Consider the following 19,442-nt stretch of genomic DNA (forward strand, 5'->3'; position numbering starts at 1 on the left):
GCATCAGTTATTATTATAGGGAGGACATTTTTTTTCATTCCTTAAAACTGTGCAAGAATTTTCCCAAAAGTTTACCAGTGAAATGGGTCTCTGTCATTCCAGGTCTACTGGATATTTTGCATGTGAGTATAATGTGGATTTCTCGGGATTATGGTGCTAAAAAAAAGTCTAACGGGAATTTTCACAATGGAAAAAAGCTATCTCCTTTTTACTTGCTGTTTTCTGTTTGCCCACCAACTCTTATCCTTGTGGGTGGGTGTTTATGAAAGTTTTCTGGAATAATCCTGGGGGGTACTACTCTGAAGGACACTGGAATTAGTTTGCTTTAAATGACAGTTTCTGGAAGCAATCAAGGAAGAACTGTGCCATTTCCATTGATGGGCTGTGTCAACAAGCAAGTTCATGCATATATATGCAGAATGTCGATGGAAGCGCATGGAAATAAAAATAAAATATATATAGTGCAAACAAGTAAAATAAACGGAACAATAAATAAAGTGAGTGCTTTAGTTAAACACCACTGATACATGTGACCCCAATTCTATATGTGTTCAAACTGCTCACCAGAACCACATATCAAGGAGCATATAAACCACACTCATCTGGGCATTTGATTGAAGTGGAGTCCAATTCAGCAGTATATATAGGATAGAAGATGAGGCAAATATAGTGTGAAACTGTTTAATAGGTATAAAAGGCCCTGCGCTCTGCAGGCTACTTACAGTACAGCAGTAGTATAAAAGTATTCAACAAACGAAATGTCCTCAAAAGCTCGACGCGTTTCGCGTGCTATACTGCACGCTTCCTCAGGAGCAGTTGAAATAAAATGTACTAAGTTCATGCATATGAATCTTTATCCCAAACAAAATATAGATGTTTAGTCCACTTCTCCAGATATCCAAGTCGCATTTTTATTAACCTTCAAGTAAATGAAATGGAAAACTACACCCAGTACACACATTTCTGAATGTAAATACATGTTTATTATAGCAAATAGACAAATTAAACCATCCACAGTAATCATTTTTAGTTGAAGAAGGGAGGAAATATGGTCACGGTACAATGTTAGGTAAAAGTCATTACATCTTCCTCTCTGTGTTTTCCTGATGATTTTTTTTATTAGGATTTGTGTAAGCATCTGTTTGGAAAATAAACCTTTTACCTTTTACCATTCCAGAATGAGCAGGTGATAATGCCTAAACCACTTATATGCCCCAAACATACCAATATTTTCAAACCAAAATTGGGGCATTTTTAGACATGGCTTGATCCAGTTGACCCAGTTATGCACACACATCCCCATTCACTTTTGGTTAAGGCCTGTCCTGTGTGGGATCCACAAATCAGAAGTCTCATGGGAGCAACGCTGATGCCCAGGCTGTCCGACAGTTTGTGACTGTTATCTGCAAAAAGATGATAAGAGAAGATAAATCAATATTCCATGTCCAATACTTGTTGATTAACCTATCCTGCTGTGAGGGGATTCTAATAATGAGCACTGCTGAGAATCACCGCTTACTGACTGAGCCATCCCATTAAATCATTACAGATGTATGCTGACAAACTTCATTATATAAGTGAAAGAAAAAAAACTGAAAAAAAACCCACATTTTTGGTTTCTAAGACATTGTCAATATTGAAAGCTTTGAATTAATAGGGCCTATAGGATTGTTTAGGTGTCACAGGAGATTCCAGATTTCAGATTGCCCAACAAAAAGAAGCAGTCATGATGTGTTAAGGAGGTGGAAAACAGTTTTGAACCTGGTTATCCCTTTAAAGGGGTTGTTCCCCTTTAAAGTAACTTTTAGAATGACATTAGCATTCTGAGTCTTTTTTTCATTGGTTTACATTTTTTGTTTTGTATGGGTTATTTTTGTTATTTAGTTTTTCATTCAGCAGGTCTCCAGTTTGGCATTTCAGCTGCTATCTGGTTGCTAGGGTCTTATTTACCCTAGAAGTTACATAGTGGTTTGAACAAGAGATGAGAATATGAATAGAAGAGGGCCATAGAAAGATATCCAATAAAATAACAATAAAATTATAACCTCACAGAGAAATGGGTTTTGGCTGTTGGGATCAGATTATGAAAGCTGAAAAGAGACAGAAGAGGAAGGCAAATAATTCATAAACGATAAAAAATAAATAATGAAAACCAATGGCAAAGTTGCTAGGGATAGGGCATTCTATAACTTACTAAGAGTCAACTTAAAGGTAAACCACCTCTTTAACCTCTTAGCACTAGACCAAATTACAGAATATATGAACTGGGAACAGCCACTCTGTACTCTCTGGACACATCTCCACATGCTTCAGCCCATTGCTGTAACCAGATATGCTGCCCGGATATAGGCATCTTCAGTTGTATTTACAATATTAGATTAAATGGACTGATATCATTGTAGGACTATTTTTGCATATTATGGCAATTGTATTACCGAGACTGAAACACAAAACAAATGTGCAAAGCAAGCAGTTTTTTTGTCTTTGTGAACAATTTCTGTTTTGCTTGTATTGGCACTTATAAAACTGGGGTTTGGCAAACCCATAAAGGTATTTTAACTCTATTAAAGAATAGATTGTGCATGTTATCATTTGGTTCAATGAACAGTGTATGTAATAAAACGTAAAGTAAAGAAACAAAAAACATACCGTACACCCCCACTTGTAACTTGCCTATGCTTATGCACAGGGTAAGGCACCTTTGTTCAAAGTAAGTGTCATAGCAGCCTCAAAGATGGCACTAGTCAGCCTTAAAACTGTGGCAGCTAGTTAGGTAGATATGGGAGGCATCAAGCAAGCAGATATAATAAACAGGTCAGGGTCATTGTCCAGAATTAAGGTCATTTATTTTAATATCCAACTCTAGCAAATGTAAACTTCAAAAGGGATAACAACAAAAAGAAGGCATTATTGGTCTTAAACAGCAATCAAGCCTAATTTATAATTAGCAGTAATGGCAATGATTTAATGGTGACTTCTTTATGCTGTTCCTGACTCAAAAGTACAGTTAGGAACTTAAAACAAGTAAAAAGTAGCAATAAATTGATATGGCACTATTTTTGATAATAAATGTAAAATAGGTTTTTCTAGAGAAGAAGATCCCCTTTACCAGTTTAGTTGCACGTCTCTGCACTCTCTCCAGCTCATTAATATCCTTCTTAAGGACAGGAGCCCAAAACTGCCCCCCATACTCAAGGGTCAATGGCATAACTATATGTTACTGGGCCCCACAGCAAATTCAATTTAGAGCCCCAAAATATTGGTATGTTGACCTATTCTATCAAGATATATAGAAAATGCTCACTGGGCCCTGTACACTCCTGGACCCCTCTGCAACCACAAGGTCCTCTTCCTTAGTAGTTACGCCCCTGGAAAAAGTATGGCCACCTCTTGGTTACCAAGTACCATGGTTGTCTTCTTCCTCTTATTTGTACATACATTCAATGCAATGTGAGCTGCCTTGAAGATGCTTGAAGTCCAGATTCATACATTTATTAACACTGAACCCAATGCTACTGCTTAGTAACATTTTGTCAATTTCATATATCTGTGTTATTTCCTAAGGGGAGTACAACCAAATGTTGGGCCACAATTGCACGTGGGGGGCGGGGTTGAACAAAAATATTAAATATCTGGACAAGGTTCAAACAGGCTATGTTCTGTGGGCTTTTTTAAGGCAACATTTTCAAAGACTAGGAGGGGAGGCTAGGATGTGGTTGTCAAGAAAGCCACAAGAACATCATTACTGACAGCATGGGAAAGGTTAAATGGGCAGCTAAGTAGCCACCAACCTCACTTGGAACCCCAAGGATCTTCCCATTCTTCTGTATTCAGCATTACAGACTGGTTTATGGGTCTGATGGACTAATCCTGGCAGCTTTTGTGCAGTGATTATATTTCCTACTGAAGGAAAATGCTCTTGTTGGTCTTTCTTTTAATTGCTGCTGTATTATGCATCACAGGAACTGGAAAGATCTAAATGGATTTTGGTACACTGGTTATTTTCACATACAGGCTGAATGGCATATTCAATGAGTTCAAATACACTCATCTGATATCATTTTTGTTAGCTCTATTTGTTATAAATCATGTCAAAATATTTTAATTCTTTTGCATCATTAGGGAATATTTGGGAGATTAGAGAAAGCTACAAAGATAGAGACACAACAATTACCTGGAGAAGACAGACATAATGGGCACAGGGGGAGATGTTAGAATACAAGGATAAGAAAACATGTCAGCAAGCAGTACAATTATAGTTTAATTTGCTGATTACTCACAGTTTATAGAAAGTAGGGCTCACCAAGACACAATACAGTTATTTGTGAAACAGGCGATTCACTCAGTTCACTTAAGAGGACAAAATAGGCCAAAAACAATTTTCTGCCTGGCAACTGGAATGATTTTCTTTGGAAACACTAGTACCATACTCATGGGCAGCAAAACCCATCTGGTTGATTTCAAGGTGAGTTTATTGTACGTTAAACATGCCATAAACATATAGTTACCATGCGGAGTGAGATCTAATGATATACTGCTACAGAACATAAACACTTATAACAAATAATAATAATGTGTCCAAAGTGTTGCATTTATGTTGCATTTATGTACTTGCATTTTAACAATTAGTTCAATCTTCAAAGCAGATTTAAACTGATATTTTGAACCTGCTTGTTCCAGCACAATCCAAGGCTTTTCTATACAAGTAATATCAGTAAAGGTATCAGATTAGTTACCTGGAAACCCATTGTCCAGAAAGCTCTGAATTACGGGAATGCCATCTTCCATAGACTCCACTTTAATCAAATAATTTACATTTTTAAAATGGATTTCCTTTTTCTCTGTAATAATAAAACAGTACCTTGTACTGAGATTGGTATCAAAAAAGCCCTATTGGGTTTACTGAATGTTTAAATGCTTTTTAGTAGGCTTAAGGTATGGAGATCCAAATTACGAAAAAAAAAACCCTTATCTGGAAAAGCCCAGGTGCCGAGCATTCTGGATAACTAATTCCTGTATAGAAAACAGATTGCTGCAGGAGTTCTTATACTGATGCTGCAGTTTTTTTGCATTTTTATTTCCCAGCTGCCTGCAGCCAGTGCCACAACTAGAAATGACTGGACTCTTCATTAAAATCATTTCATTTTAGGGCCTCAAAAAAATACAGGAAGATCACTTTTTCATAGACATATAGTATGCTGATTTTGCTAATCTTATATTATTTTTGCGGGGGTGATTGGTGGCAGTAGGGCCCTGGAAGTTAGCTCTTCTGGTAGGCCCAAGGCCATCCGGTATGATACTGGAGGCACCCACTAAATATTGTGTGTTTCATCAATGTGGATGCAAATCTGCTTTGGAAAATGGCATATAGGGTTGCTAGCTGTCCAGTTTTAAACCGGACAGCTTGTTTTTTTAAAGGGCTGTTCTGTTCAAACCTTCATGTCTGGGTTTTAATGTCAAGTAACCAGGATAAAAATCATCCTAATCACATCCATGTAACTTCATTGCCTCTGATGTCATGGCTCTTTCTAAAATATCACTGACCTGCCTCCTGACATCATGTGAGCATCCCACCCCCTCTGTCCAGGTTTTGCCATGGCCACACAATGAAAAAAATGACATTTTGCAAAATAAAATGTAATTCTAAACAACTTTCCAGTGTATATTAATCCAATATATTCCCTAATGGTAATGTTATTTGTAAATGCATTCGCCTCTATAAAGCACTGTCTGTTTTGCCCTTTTATTTTCTGCACTGCTGGTCTTGACTTTTGAAATAATGTAGCAGAGGCCACCTCTCCTCCAGTTAAGAATGTGGTTCCCACAGTGCTTTGAATGTTCAGTGATGAACAGACCTGTAAAGAAGCAATTAAGACAAAGGTTGCTTTCAGTAGCAACACCATCTACATATTGCACAGGTTACATTTGCAAATAATGTATATGTAGAAAGTTGTTTAGGATGCAAACATGCAGAATAAAAGTACCAGGATAAAATATAAGGGATGTGGGTGGGATACCAAGTGTAGAATTCTAATTGTATAAATGTGATCCTTACCCAACACACATAAGGTTGCATATCCCTACCTCTCTGGTGCAGATTCTCTGTTACTGTTTTGGATTTACACATAGTGGATTATATTATATAAATAAATACATTAAGATCATCACATATTTCAAGTTATCATGCTAAAAAGCAAGTCCTGTAACAATAAAGCACAAAGGCATCAGACACTCTGTGGGGGCTTTGTTGGTCCCCAGGCTGCAACTGATTGGTGATGGGGGTCAGTGTCTCAAAGAGTGGAGCCACTTAATTCAGTGTTATCTCCACCCAAAAACCCAATAATGGGAAAAAATTCCGAACAGCTTTTTAATATTGCTACTGAAAGCAATATTGACTATTGAAAACAGACAGCTTGTCTATTTATACTTTCTGCAAAACTGGTTCTGACTCCTGTAACAATGTAGCAGAAACCAGATATAAACAGACTGGTCAGAATCAGATACACTTTTTTTCGGTTACATATACACTTTAACACAATTGAAATTGTATCATTCCTGTATATTAGAAAATTGCTTGGAATCATATTTTATTTTGTCATGAAAAACAAAATAATTATTTGGGGCAGGGACCCCCTTTAAAAAGGAAAGAGGCTTGGCAACCTTACACAGACTGCGCTAACATTTCAGTATCTTCCTACGTATTTGTTACAAAAGGTTCTGAATGTTTCATACTTTGCTGTTGTAGTAATTGGCATTGATAATACATGTATTGACATTTTAGCATGCTTATTTTGCCTTTAATTTGTAATGTGTTGGTTGGGCCACTCGTACCCACCCTGTTCTAAAGCGGTGGTCCCACCATACTGTAGGCAAGAAAAATCTTTTATAGAAAGAGAGTAGTGCAGCTTTGTACTAAATCGCTCGCTGTCGCTCTCAAGGCGTATTACCACTACATAATCGGTGGAAGTGGAAGTTCCCTTTTGGACCCGTTTCCCACTGTTGCGCAGGGGTATTAAAATCCACGATTTACCCTAAGGGGCAGCCAATTTACCCCCCTGGGATTCTAATCCCTACGATGTGCCCTAGAAGCGTTCCCTGCGGTTAGACAGGTTTATAGAGACCTGCATTTTCTCCTGTACAACTTGAGGCGATTTCCTTCTTCAGTCAAGATTTGAATTTGTAATTGAAGTTGAGGTCCAAGTCGTTGGTAATTAAACGCAATGTCACAGCTGTGGGAATTAAAGATCCCAGCGAGGGGCTCTCTTGCTAGGGAACAGTCACCTAAGTACAGTCAACTGAAACATTAGAAGCTGTTTTATAACTGGGGGGGAGGCCCTTCTATCGGAATCCCACGCCTTAACCCCTTGCTAGCTGGCTGTGGAGTGTGGAGGCAATCATTTTCATATAATATACATGAATTGGTTTATTTGAAAAGTAATTTGTAAGTATCATTACCATTGAAATCAGAGTTTTTCTGTCCCTCTTTGCAGTGCTGGGTCTCTCTAAACAAAGTACCAGAAAACATTTCTGTTAATCAGTTGGCAGAAGCCATGATTTCTGGAGTCAGAACCAGTAGTGCACATAATATAAACAACAATTGCGCTCAATAGCACTTAGTGTAACATGTAACAACATGTTTGAACCACTAGAAATGTGTAATTATTATAAATTGAAAATGTATTTAGAGTTACAACGTTTTTAATTAGGTAAAATGTCATCTTTGGGTTTGCATGCCCTTTAATAACTCTAAATATAACTGCTATGTGAGTCTAACTTAATTAGCATGAAGGGCATTTATATGCATGTAAACATTAAAATACAGGGTTATTATTTTGCAGAATATCCTTTCAAAGAAGAAGGACAGCAGAGATTTGAGCGCAGCCCCTCTTTAAAAGGCAACGTATAAAGGTCTATATACCTGGGCACACATAGCATTCAACATAGACAAACCAAATGATTTCAATCTGGGCACACTAGTCCCTTCATTCCAAATGGAGTCCAGAGAATGAAAACCCCCAGCACCCATCTCTTTGATCCCCCTCCCCCCCACTGATATCATGCAGGTAAATAGCAATTGATCTTTTATGGCCGATGGACTGTCAGGACTCATTAACATTTCAGCGGCCTGTTTTGCCTTTTGGGGAGCAGCAGATATGAAAAGGTATTGTTTGCTTTCCTCCAAATATCCATACACAGTATCAGGTTTTTAGATTTTCTAACTATTCCCACATGTTTCAGAAATAATTGCATTTTATTGACATCTTGGCTTGGCTCCTAAAGATGAATATCATTCAGCTGCTAAACATTTGATAGGTTTGAAGTTTTTTTTTTTCACTGCTTTAATTTGTATTTACATACAGCTGAGAAAATGAGCTCAGAACTACGTGATTTGGTTGGATGCAAAGAACAACATCATTCTATTTCTGAAATGGATTGGATGTCATACTTAAATTGAATGTGGTACAGTTCTTATAATAAACCGAAATATGGTTCGATCGTTAAAAACAATTAACCCTTATCTGAAATATTAGTCAATTACATTACTCTCTCTCTCCCTGTCTCATTTTTAAATATAAACATATTTTTTCCCTGCTGCTGTAGTTGTAACCACGTTATATTAGTTGTTGTCTTTTTAAATTCTCCTGAAATTAAATACGAACTTAAATATTGAGTTAAAATAAAATGAATTATGAGTGGACCCCATGGAGAGAATAATGAGGTGCATATTAGTGTATATGTATTACTGATATAGACATATATAAATATATATATGTACATATAGATCGACTGACAGTCAATAAGATGGATTATTTTTTTTAAAATAAATGTAACAAAAAAAATCTAAAGCAACGAGGTTTTCTTTTCTATGATTGTATACTATGTAATGGTCAGCTTTCTTATATCTGGAATCCAGTAAGTGCGCAAAGCTGGCGCAGAGAGTTGGAGTGGGTTCCCTTTAATTGTCATGCAGATGCAGTGCCCAGTGGCATCTCAGCTGGGTGATTTCCTTCCGGCATGGCATTGGTTAATAGTGGTGAGCATACAATGAACTGCACAGATCTAATAAACTGCACTAACTAACCCCTGGGCTAACCTGTCAGAATCCTATCAGAGGCAGAGCCAGGACAGGGTTAAGAGCAGGTTTCCATGTGACACAAACCATCTGGAAATGTCAGGGAAATACTGTCTCATAAATCACTCAGTGCCCAGAGATTCCTTATATCTCCCTGTTCACAGTCTTAGATCAAAGCAGCTTCACGGAATTCTATAAACACCTATCGGCTTTAGACGAACAGCACCGGAAAATGCACCCAATAAAGTGAGATCTGTAGGGCCCAGTGCTAGTCGGTACCACAATGTATGGGGTATAGTGGCCTGCCCACCCACCTGTCTCCTGTGGCACTCAGTGTACGTGCACTGCCCACTGTCTCACTCACTAACTGCCACATTCCGTGCCAAACAAAACAAGATGCTCACCGGAGAATGACAGATAATGCTATAGGCGCACCTGCAAAATCGCTGCTACACATATTCTACTCTTCTTGCTATGGTATTGGGAAGAGCAAAATAAACTGACAGATAGGTGATAAATAGATGATAGATAGATAGATAGATAGATAGATAGATAGATATAGATGATAGATGATAGATGATAGAGGCAGACAGATGCCCCCGAGTAACAATTACATACAAATATAACACAAGATATACACAAATAGGAAGAGTTAAAATTCTTCCTTCCATGTCGCACCTCACAATATGGTCGCAATCGTCAGCGGGGAGTAAAAGGGACAGCTGTCATTTTATTGGCAATTCCGCTAGAAGTCAATATTTTAGTACTTGGAACAAGAGGAAATGATCAATTAACTTGCTCTCAAAAACAGAATCCATAAATAAAACAGGCAAATTAAGGTTATCATAGTCACAAAAGTATCCAGGCTAAAAAATAGCAGCAGAACACCTCTAGGACTTATTAAATCTCATTAAAATTTGTAACAACAACTGGAAACAGCATTGCTGCTTTTCCAGTTGTAGCTCCTGCTATAATATTTCAAGAGTAAAAAAAACAGTGTGGCAGAGGGTACAAACAGCTAGAACGATATTACTTTCAATAGAAAAATGCACATTGAAATACCGCCAAAGTCGATGGATTTATGTCATTAATTTATACTGGAATTCTGCTTGGAATTATATTTTCTTTTTATAATGCAAATAAAACTCGAGGTAAGATAGGTCTCCGCATATACAGAATAGAAACAGAGAAATACTATGCACTCTGCCACATACACACCTGGGCTGGGAAAGAAACCATTTCTCATACAATTCGTCTGGGTTTATAGCAAATATGAGGGAGGATTTTTCACTCCCAGTTATTCTGCACATTCCATGGCTGAAATACCAGAGCTACAGACACAGCAGCACCGACTTCTGCTATTCAACCTGTTTTCCCTGCAAAATGTACCGGCTACAGACTATATATATATATAGTTACAGGGTCCCTTCTCAGAGTGTTTCCCACCAGCTAAAGGGACATTCGAACTGTATTTAAATTCATGTATATGCGATTTCTTCATCTGATTGCAGTGAACGTCAGGAGAGAGGGAGAATATTTAACAAACGAATATATATACAACATGTACACCAGGGCTAAATAAACAGAAATAGGTGACAGAAGAGAGACAGAGAGAGGTCATTATAGGCTGACAGATGATTGATAGATAGGTAGATAGGTAGATAGATAGATAGATAGATAGATGATAGATAGATCGATAGAGATAGATAGATAGATAGATAGATAGATAGATAGATAGATAGATAGATAGATAGATAGATAGATAGATAGATAGATAGATAGATAGATAGATAGATATAGATAGATGATTGATAGATAGATAGATAGATAGATAGATAGATAGATAGATGATAGATAGATAGATAGATAGATAGATAGATAGATAGATGATAGATAGATAGATAGATAGATAGATAGATAGATAGATAGATGATAGATAGATAGATAGATAGATAGATAGATAGATGATAGATAGATAGATAGATAGATAGATAGATAGATAGATAGATAGATGATAGATAGATGATAGATTGATAGATAGATAGATAGATAGATAGATAGATAGATAGATGATAGATAGATAGATAGATGATAGATAGATGGGCAGACATAAATAGACACATAGAAATATAATTGATAGATGATGATAGATAAACAAACCGACAGACATAGATTATTTGACTATAGCTAATTAATAACCTATTTAATCTGTCTAATTTAACCTTCCACATAAAACATGCTCTACAGTACACCAGCGAATGTTCTACAGTGCAACCATCTCTATACATTTTTCCATCCACCCACATGCTGGAATCCCTATAGTGCCCGGGTTAGTGAATGACAGATCCCTGAGATGCACTGTGGGTGCCGGTTAAATGAAGCTACACACACTCATACACACACACACACACACACACTCACACACACACACTCATACACACACACACACACTCACACACACACACACACACTCACACACACTCACAGGCAGTAATGGCAGGGAGATCCCGAGTCTTTAGGGTGCAGAGAGAGAGGGAGAGACAGAGGGGGAGATAATGATAGGAAGAGAGAGAGGGGTGTAAGTCATTGCCTGGGAAGGAAGCTGCAGGAGGAAACACCATACCGCTTGCCAGGCAGCCCGCCTGCAGCCTCCAGCTCTCACATCTACTTCCCTCCCGGCTGCCGGTTACCCAGGGTACAAGCGATCATTCAACCCGTATCTTCTGAGGGACCAAGCGACTGAGGTGCTGCGAGCTGTGCAGGACAGAGCGGCCCGGAGCGGTGAGACTGCCTGTGCCGGTGCCGGTGGCTGGGACTGTGCGGGGGGGCGGGGCGGCCTCTCTGGCAGCTTCACATCTGTTCGCACCACGTGACACTGGCAGGGAAACTGCGGAACATCTGGTCTGGGGAGAGATCCTTCCATGTACCTGCAGGACTTTCCCATGTCAGAGAGAGAGAGAGTCCCACTGGGTCCCATTCCAGAAGTGTTCTTCTCTCTGCACTACCAAACTACCAACACACATAGGGGTGTTCCCCTACTGTCTCTCCAATACCCCCCCCCCCCACAGGAGTTTTTTGTTCTCTTCTGTCCCCCAATCAAGCAAAATCTTTTATCTATCACCATCTGATCAAACCAACTAATTCCTTCCCCTGCGGGGTTTAACCTACAGCCCTTCATCTCCACAGAGTGCCTCAGGTTCATCAGAGATTTGGGTTCAATTACTCATTTAATCCCTGGGGAGACTGCCCCAACCAACGTTTTATACATTTACATCCAGATGGGGGGTGTTTTCACTTTTATTTTTCAAGACTGAAAGAAAAAGAAGAAAGAAATAAAATATGTCGATACAGTGACATTGAATTTTGTAGAGATCCTAAACTCCCATCAATCATACCGGGGACAATAGGCAAGTGCTGCCATTATTCCTAAGCAATTGAATAACTGCGGCTATAAACCCAGGGCTTGTGCTTGCCCGGTGCTGCTGTTCCTAAATGGCAGCCTGTTAGCTGTAAAAGGGAACTTTGTGCAAGTGATTTTAACCTGCTCCACCTTCCAGTGACCTGCCAAATGCCCCTTCTTATTTTATAGACATCTGGAGATTCCATACATGCCTCAAACTCCAATTACACACCTTCTTCAAAGAACTCGGGCTTTGATTTGAAAAGAACATTAAGAGGACTGAATCCTCCAAAACCGTTACTTGCCAAACGTTAATGTAATATAAATCCTATAAAAATGTTTACTAGCAAGGCCATTTTGTTGTTCATAAGATTAAAACTCAAAGCAATTAAAGCGAGCACAGAGCCCTGCTTTTTAAATAATGGCCTGACTCATAGCAGTTATTGTTTACAATATGTTCTTACAGTCTCAACTGCATCCAAAGTCCCAGGGCCACAAACTCCTGGCAATATCCCCCGAGATTAATCAAGGATATATATACCATGTACACCCTTAATAAACAGCATTACGAGGAACTACATACATGTTCCATTGAAAATGATTACAGCTTTCAGGCTTATATGCACACTTACACAAATATAAATGTTTAAGGGTTGTGTCACCGTGATAGATCGGACGATTCAATTTAATAGGTCTCATTGGAAACCAAAACGTTGGGTGCATTACAATTAGAATGGAGAAGAGTTCACTATAATATAATAAAAATTGTGTAGGACACTTTTTGCATATTATCTATCATCTATCAATATGTCGGTAAGTCTATGTAAATGTTAGGTTTCTATGTTGCCCAGACTTTGCTGACCAAAGGTTTGCTTGTTTCTCTTTCTCTCTTCTATCTCTCTGTTCATCTCACTCCCATCCAACAGTTCTTAACGTGTGTGGGAGGGGGGTCGGGGGTCGTGGTGTTATGGGAGTTTTTGGTAAAGTTGTTTATGGAATTGCACTGCTGTAACTGGTGTGTGTGTTAGACTGGGAAAGTGGCAGCTAGTATTAATGTACCTCTGCGATCATCTCGCCAGATGTGCCACAGATAATGCCCATTTTCCAGCTGGCTATTTGGAGGCAAGCGGTGGCACTGTGCCCTTTCCTGCAGTGGATCAGGGTGCCATTGCACAGGTGAATTTCGTTCCCAGCCCAGTTTGGCTTGTTTGTAGCATTTGCTCCCTGTGCGTTTGTTGCTTTCCCTCTGATTAGAGAAGCGGGGAGCCCCCCTTACATCATGAGAGCAGGACAAATGTTCACTTTGAAGGATTCTTGGGCAGGACTTCAAGTGAAATCATATGCTTAGCAAGAATCTGATACTGACCTACAAAAAATAGCTATGCCTGCTTGGCCAAACCAAGGAATGTGCACAATTCTCCAGTTTCCTACAGTAGACCCAAAGTCTATTAGACTCATGCATTCTGCTGGTTGGAAGGGAATTGCCTCACGGCTGCAGCAGCCCGGCTTCCCCCAGTTACAACAGAACTGCACCTCTCAGCTCTATGGGGAACTGGGCTGGGCTGCAGCAGTGCATACACCCATGGGCATCTCTAGCAGACTGTTTATATGTGTGATCGGGAACACAGGGCCATAGAGGAATAATGTCTATTTTCACTTAGTGATGTGATTGTATCAAACAACACAGGGAGGGATCAGTGTGTTAACTGTTAGTCTGCCAATGGGGAGGGTTAGGGGCATTGCTGACGCTCAGGTGCTTTTCTATTGATACATCAAATAAGTATTCAGTATCAATGTCTGTGAGAAAACACAGCTCTGGCAATGAGAGGGTTAAGGTTCCCAAAACAGGGATTTGTGGGGGGTGGTGCAGGAGGGGCATCATTAAAAGTAAAATATCAAAACAAGGCCTTTGTGTAATTTTGCGATTAATTTCTGCCCGCACGCAGCATCCATTGGTTATATTTGTTGTTGTTTATAAAAGGCATTTTTAAATGCTAAGAATATTATACATTCCGTGTTTTACATCGTATTCAGATACAAGATTAAATAATCCAAAACAATACTACATATATACTATGCTAAATACAATTAGCTACAGCAATACTATTAATATATATATAACTAAATACACTGAAGTAGATCTAATGCAATAATATTTATAATATACCAAATACAGAATTAGCATGGACCTAGTTAACATTTACACCTGGGGAGAGTGCTGAGATGTGAATAAAATGGCATTAACATCATTTTCTGTGCACTGTTGTTGTTGATATCCGTGATGCTGGGTGTCCCCTGTTGTGAAGAGTGGGTACAGTGTAACTATAACCTGGATATAAATCTTATGTCTGTGTGTATTATTTCTAGGCAAATTACAGGGGAGCACAGACAGCCAACACTCTCTCATCCCCACACAAACACTCTCACACCCACACACTTCTCGATTTTCACACACACACACAGAGGCATACATGTACACACAGATACATACAAACATACAGAAGAGCACACAAAAACAAAAAAACATACACACACATAGGTACACAGACACAAACAAACACACACACACCTAAGTACACACACGCAACACATACCTAATATATCTTTGTTTTGCCATAGCCCTCCCCGCCCCCCTTTATAAATCCAAAAGGAATGTACTGACATTATTAGGAAACAGACAGATCTCTATCACAGGCGGCCTGTGAAGCCCAATCTAGTGGCCCAGCTCTGCTAAAGGACTAGCCCCCTTTTTATTATTATTATTTATTATTATTTTTCCTTCCTCTCTGTTGTTTTTAAAAAGAGACCACCATAACCTTCAATCCAGTTTTCAAAGCCCTCGTTAATCTCCTGATAAAAACAAACTCCGAGGGCTTTCTTCTGTCAACATTATGAACTGGCTCTCAGATATGCACAATATTAAATTCATAATAATGCGGTGTCAGCAGTGCTGGGCAATATATGTGGGAACAATAAGAGCTGCTCACTAGTAACCCCAAACCCTCTCTATACAAACACAATCTCTCTAGAAAAACACAAGTCTGTTTACTCAGAGTAAAGCCTGATTCAGCTGCAGTCTCTGTTTCTTACTGTACCCTTTCATCTCATGAAATTAGGGAAAGCAACATCCCATCAACCCCCTGCAGGGAGTGCATACAGGGGAGACTTGATAAGCATCGCCTACAACCCACCAACCAACCCATCTAGCGTTGTTATATGGCATCATGCATCTATTTCCGTACTTGTAACGTTATAGCAAAATGCCTTCGTGTATGAACATACACCTCACTATTGTGATTCCATTGTATTGCAATTCTAAACAAAAGAAAAATCGCATTTTCAACAAAGTCGAGCAAGGGAGAAAAATAAATGTGAATTTTAAATGCAAAACAACAATCAAATTATCCATTGCATATATTATTCGTTTAATTCGTTTCGTTGGAATTGTGTAAACTAAATATTTCAATTCACTTTGGAGCTGTATTTAGAAACATATTTAATCTATATAATATTCTATCTATCATCTATCTATCAATCTATCATCAATCTATGTCTCCCAACTCTACCTGATTAAAATTTGATAAATATTAGGCCACCAAGAGGGCATAAAAATAAATAAGATGTCGAATCCATGGAAGAGCCTTGTTTGCTTTAGGGTAATCCTGGGGAACTGATGATCGCTGTGTGCCCAAAGATTCCTCTATTTGTTTTTGTAGAACCAGCACAAATTGCTTTGCAAAATGGTACAACAAAGTGTGACATTCTACACTGGGGCTCAAACTAATCTGAAAGGAAAAGTCATGTTAGGGGAAGGCTTTGGCCCTGTTGGCTAAAATGATCTGCCTTCCCCATCTCCCACCTTTTGACATTATTTAAAGCATGATGAGGGAAAAGGGCAATCTCCACCAAAAAAAAAATCCCCCAAGCCAATAAGGAAAGTGCAATAGTCAATCATCCTCCATAAATAACCTATATGTCTGTCAGTAGCTGGTTTATTTGAGCTCTGCGCCCGGTTTGTTTATATTAAACCCCCCTCTCTCTTGGGTGTCCTTTGCAGCTAAACAAGCACATACTATATTTTTATTTTCTATGAAATGCCATTTGCATTTATACACGGAAAAACTCTAAAGTTCAATCATATTTATTTATTGCAGAAAAATAATATACAATGATATTTACAAAACAACCATAAAAAATATGAATGCATTTAGACACCGGATCTAGTTGCATTTTTTTTTTTAAACATGGATCAATAAATAAATAAATGTTAACTTTTTTTCTCAGGTGATGAATAAAGAGATGCCGCCGCTTGTATAGAAACAGTTTTCTGAACCAAGAATCAAATAGCAAAAATAGTATTTTTTTCCTTCCTATTTAAAAAAATGGATTTCGATAGAAACCTTCAAGAATGGGAATGTTCAAATATTTTCCTCTAAAGTGGCTTCAAAGGCACGACTGGTGGTAACGCATGCATGCAGTATACAAAAAGTACAAGGAAAAACGAATTAAAGAAAATAATTTCCAACATTCTTCGTCAAAGTCCAGATGAGAGATTGTTCAGGATCAGAATGGAATGGATTTGGCGAACCTACACGGCTCCCTGCTGTATAAATTCAGTGTCCCAGGGCAGATTTGCTCTGTAAGTGCTCCGCACGCCTTCATTCGCTTCGGCCCTTTCACCCTAATGCACAAAAATCCTCAGATTTAATTGTTTTGGGTATCCAGCTCCAGTTTCTACACTGTCCATTTCCCATTCATTGGTTAAAGTATCGTCTGGTGGAAAAAAAGGAAAGAAGAAAAAACATAAAAATGACATTATTAAAGTGCACAAAATCGGTTTTAACACAAAATCTTTTTTTCGTTTAATAACACAGACAAACGCGCTATTGGATTTCATAGAACTAAAACTGCTTTAACTTAAATAAGTATTTATATTTGTTTATGTAAGGAAGTTCTCTTAGTGCCTAGCAATCCGTATGGCCCTCATGAATACTATTTCCACAGTCTGTTTACCTTGTAAATACTATTATTTGTTGATATACCGACGTTATATTAGGTGGGACTCAACTGTATTAGTCTTGTGTGCATAGCTGCCTGTTGTGTATAGTTATATGGTGGTGTGTGTTGATGTATGTTGGTTTGTGTTGTTATAAGCTGCTGCATTTTGTTATGTATTGCTGTGTGTTGTATTGCTGTATGTTGTTGTATTTTTGGTTTGTATTGCTGTATGTTACTTTTATGATGGTTTGTGATGCTATATAGTATATGTTATTTATTTTGGTGAGTATTGCAGTATGTTGGTTTGTGTTGCTCTGTGTTACTGTTATATGCAGATGCAGGACAAGCTTTATGCAGTGAATAACGGTTTTGGTGAGTCAGAATCCGGACTCCAAGGAATGGCACAGAGTTTAAGTAGGCCGGGCCCATGTATTCGAAATAACCCATTAGTTTATATGCGAATGAAAATCTACTAGATCTGAAGAGGAAAACAATTTTGTTTTTCTGTCTGTTAAAGGCCCCAGGCTGAGTTTCCCACTCCCAGTTTCCCTGTTCTAGGCCCCTTGTTTGTGTGACCTAACTGCACATTATGGCTTTGGTTGTTGGGGGCTCATCTGATATAATGGGGTGAGCAGCAGCCAAGCCCAGCAGGGATGTCCAGCCTATGAACCCCCAGTTGATTTTGAGCCAGAATTCCCAGCATCTCCTGACTAACGTTCGGATGTGGGGGTGAGGGAAGGGGAGGGAGTAGAGGCAATTCTAGTGGGATAGCATGTAGAGAAGCTCAGGGTGGGCAGTAAGTTGGCACAGTCACTTACCTTTCTGTGTGGCCTGTGCTGTAGTGGCATTCCTGTTAGTGAGATGCAGACATGGACCATGCTCCCTCCATCCTCCACACTGAAAATGCATAGCTGAGCCTCTCATGGGCCACATAACTGCAGCTGGCCATTTTGGAGTCCAGCTCGTCGCTCTGTAAGACCTGGCAGAGAAAGTCGATGTATCTGGATGCCAGTTTGAGAGTCTGGATTTTACTCAGTTTGTCAGAGGGGAGGGTGGGGATGATCTTCCTCAGGGCTGCGAAGGCTTCATTTAGGGACTGGGTCCTCTGGCGCTCCCTGACATTGGCCATGACCCTCTGGCTTTGCAGTTCTTCAAAGGATTGCGGGCTGCTGCCGGTGCTGCTGGACTTCTTGTTGCGCTTCACTGAGATGGGGCTGTCGGGATCCTCAGGGCTTTTCCTAGTGGATCGCTTCTTTCTGCATCCCCTCTTGCTGTGCTGCCTGTCAAGCTCTTCCTCGCTGTTACTTAGACTGTCTACTGGGGAGACTGGGGAGCTGGACTCTTCCTGCATCATTTTCTCCCAGCACAATCAGGAGAAGGTCCCGGGCAGAGGGCAGGCTCTGTCCCAACAGATCTCCCGAGCAAAGTCTTCTCCAAGGTGCTGAGGTGGGTGGGTGGGTGGGGGGAGTGCGCCCAGCCCTATAGCACAGTCTGTCCCCAGGCGCCAACGTCTCTCTAACTCGCTGCTTAACTTCACTCAGCTCTTATATTCTCGCTGGCAGAAAGATTTGGGGGGCGCTTCCTATTGGCCGATCGGCCGTGACGTCACAGGGAGCGCCCCTCTGCCTTCTAACTTTTTTATTAGGTTTCCGCTAGTCAGAAAAGAAGGAGAGAGAGAGAGGGAGAGAGGAAGAAAGAAACAATTCTTTTGCCATCAGAATGGGGTGGGGGTATTTTGTTAATAAATCCTATAATTATAATAATACTTTTCCGAAAATCCCTTGGGGCACATCATGCGTGTGGGTTGTGGGATGTGAAATGAGTGTTTTCAGGAGATGCAGAAAATGGCCCTGACATCAGTAAACTTCAGCAACTTCGCTTGTTACGCTTCATTGTGCGCACTGGGGATTCGTTCTATTTTCTGCACAGTAAATTGAACAGAAAATTCGCAGAACGTATCCTACGGGAAGG

The 19,442-nt window shown here is 39.5% G+C and overlaps 1 protein-coding gene and 1 long non-coding RNA gene across 2 annotated transcripts; both read right to left on the reverse strand.

Moving 5' to 3' along the window:
* Positions 1–964: 964 nt before the first annotated feature.
* On the reverse strand, positions 965–12,069 carry LOC108647894. The gene is made up of 2 exons (XR_001924759.2): positions 11,697–12,069; positions 965–1,403 (listed from the first exon to the last, which is right to left on the reverse strand). It is a non-coding gene; the product is annotated as an uncharacterized LOC108647894 (long non-coding RNA).
* A 4,534-nt stretch (positions 12,070–16,603) lies between these two features.
* On the reverse strand, positions 16,604–18,963 carry twist1 (twist family bHLH transcription factor 1). Its single transcript, NM_204084.2, has 2 exons — positions 18,290–18,963; positions 16,604–17,246 (listed from the first exon to the last, which is right to left on the reverse strand). The coding sequence occupies exon 1, from the start codon at positions 18,823–18,825 to the stop codon at positions 18,325–18,327; it is 501 nt and encodes a 166-aa protein (NP_989415.1). The 5' UTR covers positions 18,826–18,963; the 3' UTR covers positions 16,604–17,246; positions 18,290–18,324.
* Between the last annotated feature and the right edge of the window lie 479 nt (positions 18,964–19,442).

Source organism: Xenopus tropicalis, chromosome 6 (genome assembly GCF_000004195.4).
Source record: "Xenopus tropicalis strain Nigerian chromosome 6, UCB_Xtro_10.0, whole genome shotgun sequence".
Lineage (NCBI taxonomy): Eukaryota > Metazoa > Chordata > Amphibia > Anura > Pipidae > Xenopus > Xenopus tropicalis.